General features: G+C 35.9%; 2 protein-coding genes across 6 annotated transcripts; one reads left to right on the top strand and one right to left on the bottom strand.

The window, feature by feature from the left end:
- Positions 1-64: 64 nt before the first annotated feature.
- On the bottom strand, positions 65-13,156 carry LOC116294136 (substance-P receptor). Of its 4 annotated transcripts, XM_031701677.2 has the most exons (4): positions 12,792-13,156; positions 11,642-11,699; positions 2,469-2,662; positions 65-2,076 (listed from the first exon to the last, which is right to left on the bottom strand). In XM_031701677.2, the coding sequence occupies exons 3-4, from the start codon at positions 2,630-2,632 to the stop codon at positions 1,119-1,121; spliced, it is 1,122 nt and encodes a 373-aa protein (XP_031557537.1). In that variant the 5' UTR covers positions 2,633-2,662; positions 11,642-11,699; positions 12,792-13,156; the 3' UTR covers positions 65-1,118. The 4 variants fall into 4 exon arrangements, with proteins under 4 accessions (XP_031557537.1, XP_031557535.1, XP_031557534.1 ...); XM_031701675.2 differs by lacking the exon at positions 11,642-11,699 and having other exon boundaries at positions 12,792-13,155; XM_031701674.2 differs by lacking the exons at positions 11,642-11,699; positions 12,792-13,156 and adding an exon at positions 6,646-6,728.
- LOC116294135 (CUGBP Elav-like family member 3-B) lies at positions 9,415-19,601 on the top strand. 2 transcript variants are annotated; one of them, XM_031701673.2, is made up of 13 exons: positions 9,415-9,693; positions 9,766-9,848; positions 11,836-11,884; positions 13,648-13,776; positions 13,973-14,052; positions 14,792-14,941; positions 15,704-15,767; positions 16,190-16,372; positions 16,997-17,137; positions 17,373-17,441; positions 17,554-17,697; positions 17,836-17,964; positions 19,115-19,601. In XM_031701673.2, the coding sequence occupies exons 1-12, from the start codon at positions 9,510-9,512 to the stop codon at positions 17,961-17,963; spliced, it is 1,404 nt and encodes a 467-aa protein (XP_031557533.1). In that variant the 5' UTR covers positions 9,415-9,509; the 3' UTR covers position 17,964; positions 19,115-19,601. The 2 variants fall into 2 exon arrangements, with proteins under 2 accessions (XP_031557533.1, XP_031557532.1); XM_031701672.2 differs by having other exon boundaries at positions 18,599-19,601.
- Positions 19,602-19,936: the final 335 nt, after the last annotated feature.

Below are 19,936 nucleotides of genomic sequence, written 5' to 3'. Positions count from 1 at the left end.
TGAGAAAAACGAATAAAGAACCGCCCTATTAACGTAACGATATCATTCATGTCATAAATAAGAGTAACGGATATATTTATTAAGTATAAGAGAAATAAAGTGAATGGAAATGAAAACAAATCAATCATTTCACAAGTAATATATTCATGAACAGACGTAGTCTAGGCGGTCTGAACTATCACTACGATCAGCGGTTATGTCTATCTTTTATTGCAGAAAAGAAAAGTATTGGACTGCAGGCTCAACTATATTTGCCCTTGACAGAAACGAACGAGTGGGGATTGGGCACTCATTTGTTGTGCGGAGGCTAGGCCACGCTTTTGGGTAGAAAGTCAGTAACATAACATATGATCAAAAAAAACAACATTGCTTTTCTATCAAACTTTCTCAGTCAGATATCACGAAGGAAAGCTCCGAAAGCGATTGCAAAGAGTTTGAGTACATCCAAGTAGAATGAGGTGTTTGATTGACGGCAGTCTATTGCAAACTACACGACTCGATTTGTGTCTGGGGTGGCCGCGTAGTAATACAAACAGCGGTAATTTAGAGAGAAAATACTGAGACACTAAGTTGAATGAAAGATTTGTCAGTAAACTGTTCCCAGGCTGCACCGCTCGATTTCTTTAATCAAGATGATTTGCTTGACTGTTAATGCTATTTATTGTATCGCTAACTGACGTTTTTCATTACTATGATTGGCTGAAATGTTTTATCTATTTTTGATTGGTTCATAGCAACCCTAACCCAATGCTCAAAATCGTAAGACAGTTGAGAAAAACTCGCTAACTTTGTACGTATGCATGAGAGAATTACGCTACACTATTACAACAACAACTGAGGCACCACAGGTTGTCGGGTTTGAATCTCCTCCATTAAAAACTAAAACTTAATCTTCATAAAAATCTCACTAGAGTCGTTTGCAGATTCATCAGAAGAGTCCTTTTTTCAGATTTAGTCATTATTGATATTGTCGTATTTGCTAGAATCGCTGTCATATTTACTAAAGTCGTTTTTACTGTTTGTCATAGCATTCTAGTTGGATGAGCAGTATATTATTTCTCGCGCTGTGATTGGTTTAAAGGATGATTTTTATTCCGTACTGTGACCGTACTCACACTTCAGCAAATGATATCTTTGGTTCCCAAGCTACGAAAGCTAATAACCTCGATTCCACTCTCAGTTAAATCGGTTCTTGGGCTCACGCTCATATCCATTACGTGTGACCTGCGCAGATAGTCTCGGTCTTGCTTGCTTCCACACATGTCAATCAAAGGTCGGAAAATATGGCGTAGACCTCTACGATAATCCTTACTGAAGGCAAAGTAGATGTATGGGTTGATTGCGTAATACGTGTGCGCCAGGAAGACAATAGCACTGTATACTGCTGGTTGTACACCACATTCTAGAACTTTCGATTCTAAGATGACGTGAGTGAGGAACAGAGGAAGCCAACAAAGTGCAAACACCACCACCACAGTTATGCACATCTTGAGGACATTGGTTTTAGCGTGTTGTTCTACTCGCTGATTGGCTGCTGTTACGTTGCCAGGGATACGACGGGACCAGAGCTTGTATACGGTAACAGAATACAAGACACCCATGACTGCCAGCGGTATGATGTAGAACAGAACGAGGTGCGTCACAACGTATATCAAATACGAATTCACAGGAAAAGGCCCCCATTTTCGTGGACATGATAGCCTTTGGTTTTTATTTTCGTACGAAGAAGCGTACAGAAGTGGTGATGAAGCAATACAAGACAGCAGCCAAATCAAAGCAATGATTTTCTTTGCGCGTCCACGTGTAATGATTCGTTTCAGCGGATACTTGACAGCAAAGAAGCGATCAAAGGCAATAACAGTGAGCGACAAAGTGGACAAAGAATGTGTTAGACCATCCATGAAAGCCAATGTCTTGCATAAAATTAAGGCAAAGATGTCATTGACGTAGGGGGGGTAGTCTGGGTAAATGATAAACGCCGCCATAGACATGTTGAGGTTGATTAACGTGGATAATATCTCGGTGACTGACATATTCACGATAAGATAGTTTGTAGCGTTCTTCATGCGCTGATTTCTGAGGAATGGAAAATTCTTCTAATTAAGAAGCAATAGGGTTAGTGATAATAATGATAAATGCACAGCGCTCACACAGTCTCTGTACTGCCCTTAAAAAATACAGCCAATCAGAAATACGGGAAAGTTGTGATATATTCTGTTGTATAATACAAGTGCCTCATGGGATATTCCACGGCTGTTTTAGGGTATGTATTTCGATTCTAAGAAGATGGCGTCTATTTCGTCCTCTATAAAAATTCCCACAATGCACTTCAATGTCAACTCGACCCAGTTTTTTCCTCCACCTCGGAATGGCTGACAGAGCTCGTTAAAAGCAAGTACTAGTATTAGAATGAGAAATATCGATTACATAAAATATATTAAAAAACCTAAAAATACCAGACCACGTACCTTTGCACAATAATAATTACAAGAGAATTTCCAACCAAATCAAAAAGGATGATGAAGATATAGAAAGCAACAGAAGCCCACTTCTCGTAAGCTGTCAAGGGTTTTGCAACTGCACATGTTGGGCTTCCTGTGTTGTTTGTTAGCACATTTGTCGTGTTTTCCATAATGTGGGGATAGGTTTTGAGTATTTACACCTGCAAGCAACAAAGACAAAGATACAGAACAGGCTAGAACACTGATATTCAGTATTATCATTATCATCATCATATGCATGATGATGATGATGATGAGGATGATGTCAATGATGATAACGGTGGTTATCATGATTACGATGACGACGATGATGATGATGATGATGATAAAGATTAATATTAATATTATTAATATCATTAATATCATTATTATAATTATAATTAATATTAATATTATTAATATTATATTAATATTAATCATCATCATCATCATCATTATTATTATTATTATTGTTATTGTTATTGTTATTGTTATTATTATTATTATTATTATTATTAATATTATTATAAGATTAATACAAGCTAACTGAACTAAAAAACGAAAGCTATACCCACAAGAGTAAGCAAACAATAGGTACGAAAAGGCAGGCTTGTAGTAAGTAAAAAAGGTTTAACGATATCTTGACAAAGAGACAACATAAATTCTTCAATTATAATTTCGTCAGGCAACTGAATCAAACTATCAGATCAAAGCTAAGCCACTTAACTTCAAAAAGACCCCTAGAGTACACTCACTACCGTTACGGCACCGCACATGTATATTTTCAAAAGAAAGATTGTTCGATTCTAACAGAACACACCTTAAGGATAGACATTTGGTAGTCAGGATAAGACAATATAACTCTTTTCACACAAGGTACTCACCATATTGAGTCCGTTCAACATATATCTTTTATGATAGAGGAGAAAAAAACGTCTCCTTTTGACAACAGTTTAAGTCTAACTATATTCTTATAACATACAATGACTTTTCATCTTCACAGAAAAAGTTACCAGCGTAATTATTAAAGAAAGCAATTTTTGGACCGAAAGATGTAGTTAGCCAAACCTATGCGTCCTCGACCTTCTCGCTTGCTGATTGGTTCAGAGTATATAATGACATGATTGGTAAGTTGATTTGAAACTCGAAATCTAAATTATATCTCTAAATCACTCTAATCTCGTTATGTAAGACAAGGGAACCATATGATCTTTTGTAAAAGATTATTCAGTATAATTCGTTACTCGACATCTACAGGACATTTCGTCTTGCGTCATAAGAAGCATCAAAGAAGATGGGAATGTTGATTTGTCACCTGTATACGCTCTACTGGGGTCGCGTTAAAAAGCTGAAACGGAAACAGCGGAAAGCTGAAATAGCTGAAAAGTGCAGAACTTTTTATTATCATAGATAATAATCAGTACACAAATATTATGAAAGATGATATAATATAAATAATGTCAAACTAAACAAAAATAGCAACATAAAAAAATGTTAACTACAGAGATACCAGCCAATGCACCGAACTGCAAGATCAATGGCACGCATTCTCTTTACCAAAAAATAAAATTTCTACACATTAGAAAATAAATAAAATTAGATAAAGTCCATGCACAGAGACTTATTGTTAAGCCTTCTATCGTGCTGCTCAGATTTTGTTCCTGGCTAGGAGAGCTTCAGTGCCAGACCGCTGGTGAATGGTCAGCGTTGAAAATCTTTCTTTGATATTGACAGCCACTAAGAAGTCCAACTTTATATTGTGTTTGCATATTCTTTCGGCGGAAGATCATTTCTTTCTAAGTGTGATATTTCGATCATGTACTTTTCAGTCAGTGTTTTTACTCCGGATTACCTCTAGCGACCTCTAGGCTCATTTCCGCACTTTATTACATTATTTACCGTACATTGATCATTCTTTGTGGTAATGAAAACATATCTAAAAAAATGGGAATTTTTTATTTTTGATATGGGACTTCATATTCAGATCCAAAGGGAAAAGGATATGGGGGATCGAGAGAGAACTGACGAGAAAGAGAAAGAGACCGAAAATTGAGCCTTTTTTTCCAATCTCTTTTCTTTATTTTCACCCAATATCTTTTTCACTATGAAACTTCAATATATGACCTTAATAAAAAACCTTTCAGCCAATTACAGCTTATGAAGATAGTTTCCTTTTCCTGCTCCTCTCGACCAAATATGGATGTATAAAACGATATATTTTTAGGCCCTATTTTTCTGCCATCGATTTCTCTATTTGTTTTGGCTTCCTCGATTCACCGATTTATAAAAGTATGTTTTCATTGTGAATAGCTACTAAGTGAATATAATTATATTTGTTCATTTGCCAATATATTCTTATTCAACTTCATAGTCACCTAAAGAGCTACATAGATGAGACCGGCAAGGATTATGGGTAGATATATTTGACACGTTTCGAACATGCGCAGTTGATCACAATTGGGAAGCACGGGTGACGTAGCGGCACAAAGGCGACCCAGATTCCTGTAAGCAACCTCAAGTAGCAGTTTGTTATAAACTCTACTTGTTGGTTACATGAAATATTTCTAAATCCAAATGAAACGTATATGTTTTGGTGACTAGCTTGATTGAAATAATTATATCTTATATATGTTTGAACCGCTTGATCACTATTGATAGATGAATCTTTTATTGTTCACCACTTGAAAGTTTCACCAAGCTCCTGTGATTATCTAGTCTCCCCCACAGCCGCTGACGACACTGAAAGCGGCTATGGGGGAGACTAGTGATTATCCTATCTGGCTGCAGTTCGTGTCGAAACCTTTTTTTTTTTTTTCAATATTAAAGTTAAAAATTTCTGGCGCTCTCATTGGTTGTTTTTCATCATCAATAAGACTTCCCGTAATTCGCTTAAATGACCACAAACAATGGTCTGAAGTCGAGACTGAACTTGATTGTTTTATTCACCAAGTCCAACCTCGACTTGAAACCATTGTTTTGTGATAGTCAAGCGAATTCGGGAAAAGTCTATATTAGTAAACTGATCATTAGATATCAAAAAAATCTATATTCCTCAGCAATCTTTTGGTAAGTAAGTCTATTGCAGTAAGTATATATTTTAACATAGTACGATAGGTATAGTTTACTGTCAAATGATTGACGGCCCTGATTGATGACCACTTATGGATAATGATTTTCGTTGATAAAATGCCTGAAACAAACTCAAAAACTAACTAGAATAGCTAGTATTAAATTACAATCGTCATTTTCTGTGTCAAGTCAAACATCCTGACGATTCATATCATCTATAGGTTAGCCGTAAAGCTATTGTAGTCGGATAACTCGTACCTAAGTCATAGCACTGTCTATAAATAAGTTGGTTTTGTAATATATGTCAGTTGTGGTATACTAAATAATCATATGGATCTATGGATCTGGTATTGTATAATGATGAACAACGGGAAGGATTCTAAAGGAATTTATTCATTTTAGATAATTCTTCATTCTAATGATCATGCGGATATCTTAGTTCGACCAATTGCACAGACAAAGCTTCTTTACTGACATGAGTCACCTGGCCCCGAACAGAGTGAGCAGGTTTAGTAAAATAGTTTAACAAGAGCCGCCGGCGCGTACTCATGACCATTTCTCCACAAATATCGTGAGTATATAGTCAGTTCAAAATTTTGTTTTGCATCCGGATGGGATAAATATTGTTGAGAGCCAACGTTGAAATATCGTGCACCTTTTGAGTCATTCATACATCATTTTCCGCTTCTTCCTGACAAGTCAGGTTTTTCTCTCGCAATGAAATGTCAATGAGTTTTACTTTTATATTAATTAAAGGGTATTTTGCTCTTTATACTTAACGATAACGAATATTATCGTTATTCATAATGTTCATTTTAGTATATCTTAGTGTTTAGGACATTCCTCGTCAGAATGAAGCCTTTTTCCCCCAATTTTCAGGCGACTACCGTTAAGAGGAATGTGTAAAGTGATGATACAAAATGAAATTGCTTTCCTTCTTGATATCCTAGAATATGCTTGTCGATCATTACTGGGATCTATTTTATCCTAATTTTTAATCAAGCAAACTAAAAGTTATTTACTCAGTTATCAGCAAGAATTCAAACCAAAAAAGTAAATATCTACAATTACGATTCACTTTCTGTTATCTACTTACAGACATTCACTTGACCAGCGCAAACGGCAGTCTTGAACAAGTGCGTTCTTGAAATGAAATAAACCAAGTATATACTAGAGGGAATAGCGTTCTGTCAGATCTGACACATGATCCAAAATAGCAGTTAAAAAAAAGATTAATTGGGTAAGTTCTATATGAAAAAAGAATTCGATGTCCTATTGTGGGTGAATTACGACAACACTGTCATATGCTATTTTTCCCAGACCCCCTCAGGTTTGTTTCAAAAGCAACGGTTAGATTTTCTCTCCTATTTCATTGATTCGTACGATTGCTGTGATTTCTCTAACTCCAGAGACTTTGCAAATTAGTACTTTTTTTCGCAATTAACTTGTGTTTTAAATAACATCAAATAATCTAAGCAATAGAAAGGTTGAGAAACGTCTTATAGTGTGGGAATCGAGAAGGTGGTCAGTGGAAGAAAAGCTTAGATTGGATTTTTGTGAGACCATTTCGAATCTCCTTTCTTGCACAGCTTGGCGCGCGTTGTTTGTGTTTTTTAAATCCTTGAATCTCATTAACAACAGTTGACTCACCGGAATAGTTATGAAAATTTTATGGTCTTAAAGTAATTGATGTTTAAAAATATTTTGTAACTATTCCAATTTACTGCTCGAACGCCAAGACTACAAAAATGTTATACACATAAAGTGCGGTTAGACGCGGCAAAGACTACTGCGCACGACAATTTCAATATAGTATCTCTTTGTGAATACATATAGACTTACCAATGAATGATAGAAGGCTCTCCTGCAAACCATGGACCAAGCTGAGCTGATTTATGAGAGTAGAAAGCAAACGAATCTACTCGTTAATTTGATAGCCAAGAACTAGAAATTGCGCGTTTTTGTTGAGGTTTATATATTTATCACTTGTATAGAATTATAATCTAAATTGTGATAAGGTTTCGTGATTGTATCGCTTATCAGCATTGCTTACGTGCACACGAGGTGTCTGTGACCACCATTCAAAATACACGCACTTCCTTCCTTGCTTATCAAGCAGTTGCGTTGCCATAGGGATACAGGAAAGTAGCATTATGTTTTGGTTGCAGGGTGTTGGGGCTTCTAGGGTCAAAAGTAAACTTTGAACTCTTTTTTCGCTAATAATCATAGCTTAATTTTCAAAAGGACTAGGACGCATGTGTCACGTGTTGCCAGAGGATTGTCATGAAATTGGTCAATAAATTGAATGCACAGAAGACATTAATTAAAAGCCCTAGGTTTTTCTAGGTTTCTTTTGTATTGCTGAGCTGTTAGAGTCACTTACACTTTCTTGCCTCTTCCGGCGAGTGTTTATTTATTGTATATTTTATGCTTTGAAAATTATTGCTATAAAAACTTTATTCTTATCATATTAGCTTATTTCCAACGAAATATGATGACTCGTTCTTACTTCAGTACAAAGCGCCATGACCGAGATATACTAAAATCCTGAATATCTGACAACGAAATCTTATCTGCCATCGCCATCTTTTAGCACTTCACAATTGTTTATAATTGCTTGATTATTGAGTATACATGCAACGTATGCATCTATTTCACACAAAAAGGAGATAGGCGACAAGCGCAAGTTTATTCCAAGACCGAAAGGAATTATGGGAATACGACTAAACACGAATAATTGAGGCATAAATTATACTAAATAGTGTATTCCAAGATCAAAATACACTTTGGATCCTTTATTATAATGTCTTAAGTAATTATTTATATCTTGTTTTTAGTGCATCCCTGCCGAAATAACGATATACTATAGCTTATTCTAATTTTCTACGATTATTTCTCAACGAAAACGACTGCTTATCGATTTAAAGCATTCTACTGGTTTTGTAGGGAAACTTCAAGCAACTCTCCTCTGTCTGCCTGCCTGCCTGCCTGCCTGCCTGCCTGCCTGCCTGCCTGCCTGCCTGCCTGCCTGCCTGCCTGCCTGCCTGCCTGCCTGCCTGCCTGCCTGCCTGCCTGCGATTCTCTCCAATAGACCCAATAGTTCCAATCATTGGAATTTAATTGACCTTTCTAGAAAGACTCCGGCATTAATGTCGACGAAAAACCAGAAAACAACACTTACAAATAAGAGAAAATGAATAGCAGGATATTTATATATTATATCTAATAAATAAATAATCGATGATATTTACATTAATGACCCTGTTCAGTTTAAGTAAAGTAAGAATCGAAAGACCTTTTTAGGGTTACGAAAATAACGCAAACATTCCCCTTTCATAGTTGATAAGTGGTGATTGACGCCTAGCGGCACTAGAGGCTATTTTTTGACCGACGCGTCTAGAAAGATCGATGCCTTCACTAACGAACCGTTAATATTTATATCTGTTACTCGTCTACTCAATTGGAACAAAGATGGCTGATAAGGCCTGTAAATCTACACTATTTTAAGCAGTTATTACATTGTAATCTTCTTAGAAAGATACCAATTAAGGACATCGCTCAAGCGATCATAAAAGTACGAAATGACAGCTACGCTTTGAATTAAAATTAGGCCTGTTTTTAATAAGCTGATTGTCGATTTTCAAATCTGAGAAACTATGCGAAAAATTCCAAAAATCTCTTCAATATTTGATCACTAGGGTCGTAAAAAGTAAAGAAAAGGATTCAAAATCGTTATTTGAAAATAAAATTAATCCGTTTTGGAAACAATTGGGATTCCTTTGGTTTTTTTATTCCGGGATTTTCGAATTTTCCTCTCGCCCCAGTCCTCAGGAGAGTTGGTACTGACGCAATGGTTCATGGGATACCCACATGTCCTTCTGTCATTTTGCTTCGTTCGTTTCCTTTTCTCGTGTTGTAGTGTGTTTTATTTCTGCTTTTTCGCTAACCAAATAACCTAGAATGGAGGTAAAACCCACCACTAACGGTGTAGGGGTGACTGGGAGGGATCCTACTTCTGTCAAATTATTCATAGGACAAGTTCCTAGGACTTGGGAAGAGAAAGATCTTCGTCCTATCTTTGAACCTTTTGGCTCAATCCATGAACTTACGATCCTCAAGGACAAATATACCGGTAACCACAAAGGTTAGTTTTTCTCCTCCTCGAGTTGTTTCCACTCCAAATCCATATGGAGCTGAAGTATATCTTATCTCGTAGGATGTGCTTTCTTAACGTTTTCCTCAAGAGAAGCTGCTATAAATGCGCAAAAGAACTTACACGAGAAGAAAACTTTACCCGGGGTAAGTAATGATCATGTCATGAGAAGCTTTTAATCTAATTTTACTTCTAGTAAAAGTTTGAAGAACTAGATTTCTTGATTCGTTTACTATGATGGTGTCTGTGGTCATCAATACTTTAGAATTATTGTCTGTGTATTTTTGAGGGCAGACAGTCAACTGAATGTTGGCGATCAATGAGTGAAGTTTGAAATGTTTTCGTTTCTACGGTAAGCCGTCTGATTAGAACGCATTGAACTTCACTCATTAACATCGCTTGTCTTAACTAAAAGTACCTTTCTCTGCAAAGATCTCCACTGTTGTGGCTAGTATAATGTATATAGATCTAGTTAACTGTAATCAGTGGGTTTATAACTGCAATCTGTTGATATCTTTATTATGAAATGGGTTAAGTTGAGCTCCCCTGAAATCTACAAACTCGTACTTTACGTCACGATTGACGATCACAGCCATGTGCTCTAAACAAATCATCCTGCCAAGCCTTCATTTTTAACATTTTACTCTGTATTATTTATCCCGTAGTCTAAACTACTCATAATATTCAAGTATTTCGACAATTTTTAACGCATTTTAATGTAGAGAATTTACGCTCATTTATTTTTGTTATTGAAACCTAGCGATAGTTCAAATATTCATTACTTTGCGGTAGAATTATTCGATATATTTGTATCTTCAATTCTTGAGAATGTTTTATGTTTTGTTCTTGAATGCATAGATTTGACAGTGGGTAATGTAATTTTTGTTGCCAAAAGGCTTATTTTTAAAATTCTCAAATCTCGAAGTCTGCGTCGCATTTATAAACCTCTTTGTCATACGCTTATCTAATCAAGCTACGAATATTATCTTGAAACACAGCAATGGTTTTGGTTTATCGAACATGTCACTTAAAAATCTATCAATTAAAAAGATAAAATTGCTTAGTAAATCTCTAACCAGAAATAAAAAAACGTCTTATTTACATTTCATTTCCCCCCTTTTTTTGTAAATTTTTTTAAAATATTTCAGAGAATTTTTTGAAGTTTTTTTGACATTTTATACGTTCTTTGCACCTGCCACTTAATCTTTGTCTCTTCAATTTAAATATTTCCTCCTAAGCTTAGTTTTGTCTAACAGATCTAGTCAATCATTTAGCAACTGAAAACCGTTTTAGCTCATAAATCAAGAAGAACTGGCCCTTTCAAGTGAAAAACGTTTTTCTTCAGAGTTACCTACAGGTATCCCTCATAAAGAAATCATTCCTTTCTCAGACAAAAAGGAAATTAAAGGGGGAAAATTAGAAAAAAGAAAGAGGAATAGTGTTGTTTTGGTAACAGGATTTTGTTGTGTGCTTTAATGGACAATGACTAAATGAAGTGCAACGGTCAAATACATAAATTAACTGCCAAAATAATACCTTGTCAAAATATGAAAATATACCATTTTTTCTCTGATTAGTTCATAAATATGTGTATGTTTGAAAAATATACTCTGAACTTTCTTACCATAGTCGATAAAAAATGATATATTGGTATATACTCCAGTGCTAATGGTCATAAAAATAAAGTTTGGTCTGGAGTTGACCATACAAGACCTCAGGCAAAGTTATCTTCCAGTTATCTTTCAAGTTATCCTAATTTAAACTTTCATTGTAATTTCTTTCCATAAAAGAAATAAAAAATAAAAATACTAGGATTTAGCAGTCACATTAAATCTACAGATTATAGTAGCTTTTTGTCCACTGAATTTCCCATTACAATTTAGAAATTAAGTTTTACAGAAGGTGGAAGACTAAAGAACGTGGAGAAAAATCTACTCACATATGACAAGGCTGACTTGTGAATTATTCGGCCACCCTTACTGTATATTGTTGCTAACCTTTTGATACAAAGCAAATACTGAGTTGTTGACAGACAGATGTAATGAAAACCATCACTCATGTCTTGAATGTTTCAGTGTTAGATTTAGCCATCATATTGTTTTCACCTTATCTAAATTATTTTTATTTTTTCAGATGCACCATGCTATACAGGTAAAACCAGCTGACAGTGAAACTAGATCAGGTAGGATTCCATCTTTCCTTTCTTCCCATCCACTTTTCATGTCTTCATCCTCTTTTCATTTTTTTCAATCCACTTTTCATTGTCAGAATCTTTTCTCTTTGTCTTTATAGACTAAAAGAATAACCTATTTACACATCCTCTCAAGCTTAAGTTCATTTGTTTGTTTCTGACAGTTTTGTTTTGGGCTCAATTTTTTTGACATTGAAAACAATGTGCTTATCATTCATTTGTCATTATTAACCAGATGTAGGGAAAGAAAGTGCACATTTTTTTCCTTTTTTGTCCATGCTTTTAACCATTGATTTACTTCTGAGTCAGAACAAACAAATTCATTTAAATTTGGTTTGAAAGCAGAACGAAAAGATGAATTCACTTAAACATCGAGAATGAATCTTACTTTGAGTATGGTGTTATCTGCCATAGAAATGATGCCTGCTTAGTTGAATTGTTATTATCTTATCTCATCTAGTAATGCTATTTTTTGATAATTGGGATCTTAATCTACCAGTAAATAAAGAAATACAAACTATAAAATCTTTCAGTTAATTGTACACTCTAAACTAGAGTGTAGAATAAAGCCGACTAAGAGTCTTAGTCAGAATAGATGAAGGATGGTGTACGTAAAGGATTATTAATGCTGTACATGAAAAATATTTCTTAACATGGTGCTAATTTTATTAAAACCTATACTAATTAATGGTCTTAGAAATAAAAGAGAAGGATACTATGTATATAATATAAGTCAAAGGCAAGTTATCAGGAAAAATATTTTTCTAAATGTTTCATGGACATTCTTTCAGTAGGCTAGTTTATATAATTCATGTAGTTACAGTTAGATTGTGATGATTTTCATGTTATGTACATGCAGTTAATCACTTCTGTAGTAAAATGTCATTTGCTACATCACCTTTTTGTGTAATGGCAGACTTCTGATGTTCAAAAGATTCCAATCTTGTTCCCTGCTAAGATGACCAGTTTTGATTCTCGGTTGATCAACGGCATGTACTTGTCCACTGTACAATGTTGATGTTGTACAATATGAGATATAAGAGTTTCTTGAGTCCAGCTTGAGCAAACATTATACCATCTCTGTCATATTCCCTAAATACATTCTTGATGGAAGTTAAATTTCATTGGCTTTTCTTCCATTTTTTGACAATTATTGTGTTCAGAGTGTTTCAGCTTGCTTGCCTGAGTAATTTTCATTGATTCTCCTCGCCTAATGAGCATACAAATCGAAATTTTTAATTGATTTACAAGAGTTTTCATAATGCAGGTAATTAAAAAGTCCATCTGGTCTGTAACAGAAGTGTACTCACCCTTTTATGCAATCAAAATATTAACTTTCTTTCTCTATACTTATGTCTTCTTTTTGCACCCAAGTATTCATATTGTTCACTTAATGCCATCTTTCTTTTTTAGCTACTAGCCTTAACATGTGATTTTAAATCCATATAATTATTTATCTGTAATTCCGTCATTCTTACATTGCTTCCCAATCCAACAACACGTGAAATCATACAATTTGCCCATGCGAAGAAGTAGTCTTGGTGCATGTCAATCAAGGCTTTTCCATGACATTCAAAAGGTATGCCCCCTTGAAACCTTTGTCTTTCAACGATTGTTATGGCAAAACTTTGATTTACTTCCATCAACATTTTCCTCATCATGACAGCAAATTATCAGTTTCATACATGGAATTGGGAAGCATTTTAAATATTACTCTCTTTTCATTCTTCCATTCTTTTCATTTCCTGTTTCAGAGGATAGAAAACTTTTTATTGGTATGATATCAAAGTCTGCCAAAGAGGAAGATGTTCGTATGATGTTTTCACCATTCGGCACAATAGAAGAATTAACGATTTTGCGAAATGCCGATGGAACCAGTAAAGGTAAACTTTTAGGCATACATTATCTGTATTAAAGGGAAAACATAAGACAGTACATACTTGTACTAAAATGTTTTCCAAAAAGTACTTTTATTAATATTCGCTGTATGGAAGGTTTTAAAGTAAGTGTTGCTACACTACCCTTGTAATAAAGTACCAATAAATGTATTCTTAATGAGTTGTCTGGTGTGTGTTGTAGGTTGTGCCTTTGTAAAATACAGCAACAGGATGCAGGCTCAAAGTGCTATTGCTAACATGCATAACAGTCGAACAATGGAGGTAAAGTATTTCACTTTTTATCTTACTTCTGTCAGCAAAAGCATAATCTATGACTACCAAGCACATGCTATGCATTGGCAGTTTTTCTCTCCATAACAACTCTAGATGTCTCACATCTACTTATCAGATACTTGATCTTGTACTCCTAAACAACATTCCTCAAAATTATCTCTTCTAACCTTCCCAACTATCAAGATTGCTACTCATAGGCAGTTCTGCTTTTCATATGCAGCACCTAAACTCTGTAACAATCTGCCTGAGTTGAATGACTTTAATGACTTAAGCTTGATTTGTTCTCATTTTCAGTCAGTGCATTAAGCTTTGTTGAATGCACTCTAAGAATGCTGTGTTTATTATTTAATATTATTTTAAGTGATTTGAGTGAGTTTAGTATTGTACTATGCATGGAATATGTGCATTAATGTGGTGGCACAGTGTGGGTGGCAGTGGGATAAATTGGAAACCAATATATATATGTTTACTTAATATACTAAAAAAGTGATTTATTTTCTTTTAGTTATCGTAGAATGATAAGTTATACACCGTAGTGAAAATAGTAACATAGTAGTGAAAATAGTAATAGTAGTCATTGACTCCGACGAAGGACTAGCGTCCAAAATGTTAGTTACTATTTTCACTACGGTGTATAACTTATCATTCTACGATAACTGTTTCATTAGAAACACCGACGCAGTCCACGCTAGTGTTTACTAGCCATCATCTACATATTTTCTTTTAGGGTTGTTCATCACCAGTAGTAGTTAAATTCGCAGATACAGAAAAAGAAAAATTACAAAAAAAGATGCAACAGATGGCAACATTTGGAGGGATGGCATTTGGCAATCCTACTGCTTTCCCTATGGCATATGGCTCTGCCATCACACAACAGGTAAAGACAGACAGACAGATGGCCAGAGAGCCTTTTAGACTTATGCAACTAAATTAAGTTACACTGCTTCATCTTCCCTCTACAAAATCCAGCTAGCTACATTTCAATTCAATTTGTAAGTTAGCCTGTCCTGACTTAGATTAGTCAAGAGGTTGTTTCAGGGTTCGATCTGTGAGTTAACCATGCCCTGACTTAGATCAGCACAGAGGTTGTTTCAGGGTTTGATCTGTGAGTTAGCCATGCCCTGACTTACATCAGCCCAGAGGTTGTTTCAGGGTTTGATCTGTGAGTTAGCTGTGCCCTGACTTAGATCAGCCCAGTGGTTGTTTCAGGGTTTGATCTGTGAGTTAGTCATGCCCTGACTTAGAAGCCCAGAGGTTGTTTCAGGGTGCGACATATAAGTTAGTCATGTCCAAATTTTGAAGCTACAAATATATCAAGTACATGAAAAAAGAAGTAAGACAGAGATAATGCAGAGAGAGAGGCAGACTTTCAAATTGACATTGATAAATGTTGCTTCTTAGTGTTTCCTGTAGTTCACATAAATAATTTACCTTTAATTTAATATTACATAATTTGTGTTTATGTATATTAAGTTGACCACCACTGCATTTCTAAGTACTCAGCTGTCATCACAAAATAATGTTTTTTACGGAGTGAGAAAAACAAAAGAACACAGAGAAAAACCTTTGCATCAAGTGAGATAACAAAACATTAAACAAAGTCAACTTGCATCTGAGTCTTTTTATTTATTACTCTTAGCTTCAACAGGCAGCAAATGCAGGAATTCAACCTGGTTTCAACATGATTCCCGGCATCAACCCAGGTAACTACTCCTACACACACTGTACCTTACAAGCATTTCTAAAGGTAGTATGCTATGTAATTACATTGATTTGTGTAGTGTTTGTGATTATATTGATGATGTTAAAGATGATGGTAACATTGAGGACAGTTATGGAGTGATAATAAAGGATGATGATGATATTGGTAGTGGTCGGTAATAGAATGCCCTTTACATGTACTGTATGAGCACTATATTATTATTATATGATGATGGTGATGATAATAATAAAGTGATAATGATGGGTGATGATGTTTATAATAGTAATAATGGAAGTGGTTTTTAATAATGGTTGAGGATGACAATGGTTTGCCAGATTTGCCTTATTTGATAATAATATTATTAGTACTGATATTATTAATTATTATTATTAACCTTAAATTATGTTAAATGTATGATTACAGTGCTTCAATCTGGAAGTCTTGGGGCATTAGTTGCAGCAACAGTAATGGCACAACAGCAACAACAGCAGCAACAGGTACCAAGCAGCGGCACAAGTGGGGTCACTTCCAGTACAGCAAACACAATGTCAAATGCATCACCCTTGGGGGTTGGTATGCAAGGAATTGGAGGGATCCCTGGTCTAGGTACGTCAACAGTTTTTGTTTAAAATACTGCTATGTCTACGTAGTGTGCAAGTCCAGGGGATGGGTCGTGGAGGCTGCAACCCACTTGCGAAAATGCTTACTATGGAATGGTTTCACCATGTTGTAAGACAGGCAAATGCAAGGTCTTTGCATAACAAGGGATTTCTTTTTCTCCAAAGGAAGACTTTCTATGGTGTTGTTCTAAAACTTAGCTGCTGTAAGACCACTTTATTCACAATATTTAGATATCTCACAGATTGACTTGGAATTTAGCATGTTGAGTTTTGCAGAGGGAGGATAACAGAAGAACCCAGAGAAAAACCCTCAAATTAAGAAAGAGATCCAACAAACTCTACTCACATGTGATGCCGAGTCTATGGGAATCAAACCTGAGACCACAAGGTGAGAGGCGAGTGTACTACTGCTACACCAGCCTTGATTCTAGTATGATATAAGTTTTCCGGAGCTTTCCATTTGAAATGACACATACCATTTGTTTTCCAACTGGAATTTCCGGGGTTTTTTCCTGCCCCCCCCCCCCCCCCCCGCCCCCCCTTCAGGTAAATGGTAAGCACCCCAGGTTATACCAGTTCTAACCGATATTTTGTTATTACTTACTTACAGGAATGAATGCTAATGCAGCCAATCCAGCAGCTCTTGCTTCATTAGGAATGGGAAACATGGGGGGTTTAGTTGGTGTAAACAATCTAACAGGCAATGTCGATGCTCTGTCACAGGCGTACTCTGGAATTCAACAGTATAGTAGTAAGTCTTTAATATAAATGTCAAGTGATGTTAAGCTACATGTAGACTTTCTTTGGAATTTTCTTAATTTCTAAGCATAAAATATGCGGAATTCTTAGCTTCTTTCGCGTTTTTTGCTTGTTATTTTTTTACGACTAAAAAGTGCAAGCTTGATAATGAGTAGGAGACTGTCCTCCATGCTTTTTAAATGTTTTGTTTCTCTCGTCTAAATTTTTATTTCTTTTATTTTTAATAGCAACATTTCCCACAATTTACAATCATGCTTTATATCAACAACAAGCTACAAGACAACCTCAGAAAGAAGGTTTGTGCAACCCTTTCAAAACTCCTTAGAATTCTGTAAGGTACTCATCCCCAAATCCACAAATGCCTGCGAATAATTTCTCAAATCTCAAATTTCTTTTTTTATCTTTTAGGTCCTGAAGGAGCTAATTTATTTATTTATCATTTGCCACAAGAATTCTCAGACGCCGATCTTTTGAATACATTTCAACGGTTTGGTAACATTATAAGTGCCAAGGTCTTTATAGATAAAGTAACTAACACGAGCAAATGTTTTGGTGAGTATAGAATATTAAATCCTGTTAACTTCTGGTTGTATGTGTGATGTTCATTCCTGTGGTCATGACCGAATCGTGCGCAGTACGTAAGACACAGTGAGATCTTCCGCTCTCAAGAGAACAAACTTTTGATTTCAGGTTTTGTAAGTTATGATAATCCTCAGTCTGCCACCAGTGCCATTACACACATGAATGGTTTTCAAATCGCAACCAAACGACTGAAAGTACAATTGAAGAGACCCAAAGATGCCAACCGTCCATACTGAGGTAAGTCTACTACATCTGCTTTGTATTGCTTTGACTCTTACTTTTGTTATGTGTTGCAGACATTTCCACCAAAATACGCACAACTGGGTTAGAGTCAGCGTTTTAATGGCCAACTTGAAAAGCATCCATGTTTCATGATTGAAACACCCTGTGTATATAGCGTTTCTTTTCTCTTTACAAAACGTGTCTTCCATTGATTACAATGTGCAAACTGTCAAGCATTTTTTGCAACAAAGTATTCTCGTTATCATTGTTATTACCAATGAGAAAAGAAGAATGGCTTTTTCGTTCTCATGTAGGGGCGTGGTTACTTTTCAAGATGGCTTTCTTGCGATTGTCGGACAGGCAACCTGTGCGTCACTAAAAATATGTAGCATAGATTATGTTTTAAGCACACGTGTTTGTTTGGCTTTGTAGATTGTTAGTGTTTTTTGTGTCTTTACTCTTCGTGTTTGATTAGTTGTTTATAAAAAAGTGATATCTCGGGAGATATGAGTCACTTCTAACGGAGATAACTGTGAACTGTGACAAAACTCTCTTCAGTTTATTGCAGTTAAAATGAGTTCATAAATATTAAGATCCCACAATGCATTCGTAACTCTGTCTCATGTACTGTCCACTCTGTTTTCTTCAGATCACGTGACTGTGTACTGATTGTCTGTGCGTCCTCGTCCTTTGTAGCAGTGGCGGTGACCTTTTCGCATGTCCGTGGGTAGTGTGCATGTGATCAGCACGTGATACCAAGTACTGATGCACGTGATCGTAGTTGTACTTTGTACTTTGTGTACATTTTCGTAGTGTTGGAGGCGTTTTCTCTGTTGCCTCTGTTGTAGTGGTGAAGGGCTTAATTTGTCAGATAACTTAGCTTGTTTAATCGATTAACTTGTCATGCACAGCATAATCCTTATTTGTAGTTTGTCTCGTGTGTGGAGCTTAGTGCGAACTCGGAAGGGGATTTTTTTTTCGGTATCAAAACGTGCAATAAATTTTCCGAGGATTTTCTTAAGAATGTGAAACCGCAATATTTTTATTCAGTTGACGAATTTGTCCAAATATTTCAAATGTCCCAAATCCTTGTCATCTCGAACCTCCATTATCCAACCTTTAAACTTTCAAAATTTTAATCCATTTTTTTACGTTTGTTCTCAAGGCAATAACCGACCAAATATGGCTTGTTGTTTCTCACTATGTTCTTGTATACCAAGCAAGAATAACGATAAAACTTACAGAACGTACACCAATATGGCAGCAATGACGTGACAATCATACTCATCACCAGCCACTCTACTCTCATTCTCCCAGTCGTATCTCAAGCTCCACACTCGATTCCGTAGTTTTGCAATGTAAATTAGCAGAAGACAGTCCCAGTCCCTTAGCTAGACACCGCACGCACGTCTATTGTCGGACGTGTGAGGTCTAGATACTAGATTGGTGTGAGCAATATAAATATAATCGTCTTGTAGTGTCGACACAGCTGTGTTGTGCCGGTAGTCAGTTTTCGGTAAAGATTGAGTGTAATGGTTTTTTAAAAGCCATTTTAGGTGGTCAAGTCGTATGTTTATTGTTCTGTATTTACTCGTCTTCGTCCCTTCATCTTCCAAAGCATATTTATGAAATAAACTCGCATTTTTTGCTGATTTGTGTCATGTGTTTTACTGCATGCTATTAGAATACCAGGGTACCAGTAAATACCCCATCTCCATTAGACACCTGTTGAAATGCTTAATACTCGGTTTCTGAATTTATTTTGCAATTTGTTTCGTGTCCCCAACCTCTTCTCTTTAAATCGTGTCCTGATGTCCCCAACCCCTTCCCTCTCTAAATCGTGTCCCGATGTCCCCACACCTCACCTCTTAATCGTGTCCTGATGTCCCCACACCTCACCTCTAAATCGTGTCCTGATGTCCCCACACCTCATCTATAAATCGTGTCCTGATGTCCCCACACCTCATCTATAAATCGTGTCCTGATG

The sequence above is a fragment of the Actinia tenebrosa genome, unplaced genomic scaffold (assembly GCF_029948245.1).
Source record: "Actinia tenebrosa isolate PJP-AT-01 unplaced genomic scaffold, QUT_ActTen_1.0 PGA_scaffold1__47_contigs__length_23844297, whole genome shotgun sequence".
Taxonomy (NCBI): domain Eukaryota; kingdom Metazoa; phylum Cnidaria; class Anthozoa; order Actiniaria; family Actiniidae; genus Actinia; species Actinia tenebrosa.
This window is presented reverse-complemented; position numbering and strand designations above follow the sequence as displayed.

Coding starts and splice junctions, on each gene's coding strand:
- LOC116294135 (XM_031701673.2), top strand. CDS start 9,510: ATGGAGGTAAAACCCACCACTAACGGTGTAGGGGTGACTGGGAGGGAT. Junction 14,942..15,703: donor GCTCTGCCATCACACAACAG/GTAAAGACAGAC, acceptor TATTACTCTTAG/CTTCAACAGGCAGCAAATGC. Junction 17,138..17,372: donor TGGAATTCAACAGTATAGTA/GTAAGTCTTTAA, acceptor TATTTTTAATAG/CAACATTTCCCACAATTTAC.
- LOC116294136 (XM_031701677.2), bottom strand. CDS start 2,632: ATGGAAAACACGACAAATGTGCTAACAAACAACACAGGAAGCCCAACA. Junction 2,077..2,468: donor GTAATTATTATTGTGCAAAG/GTACGTGGTCTG, acceptor TCCATTCCTCAG/AAATCAGCGCATGAAGAACG.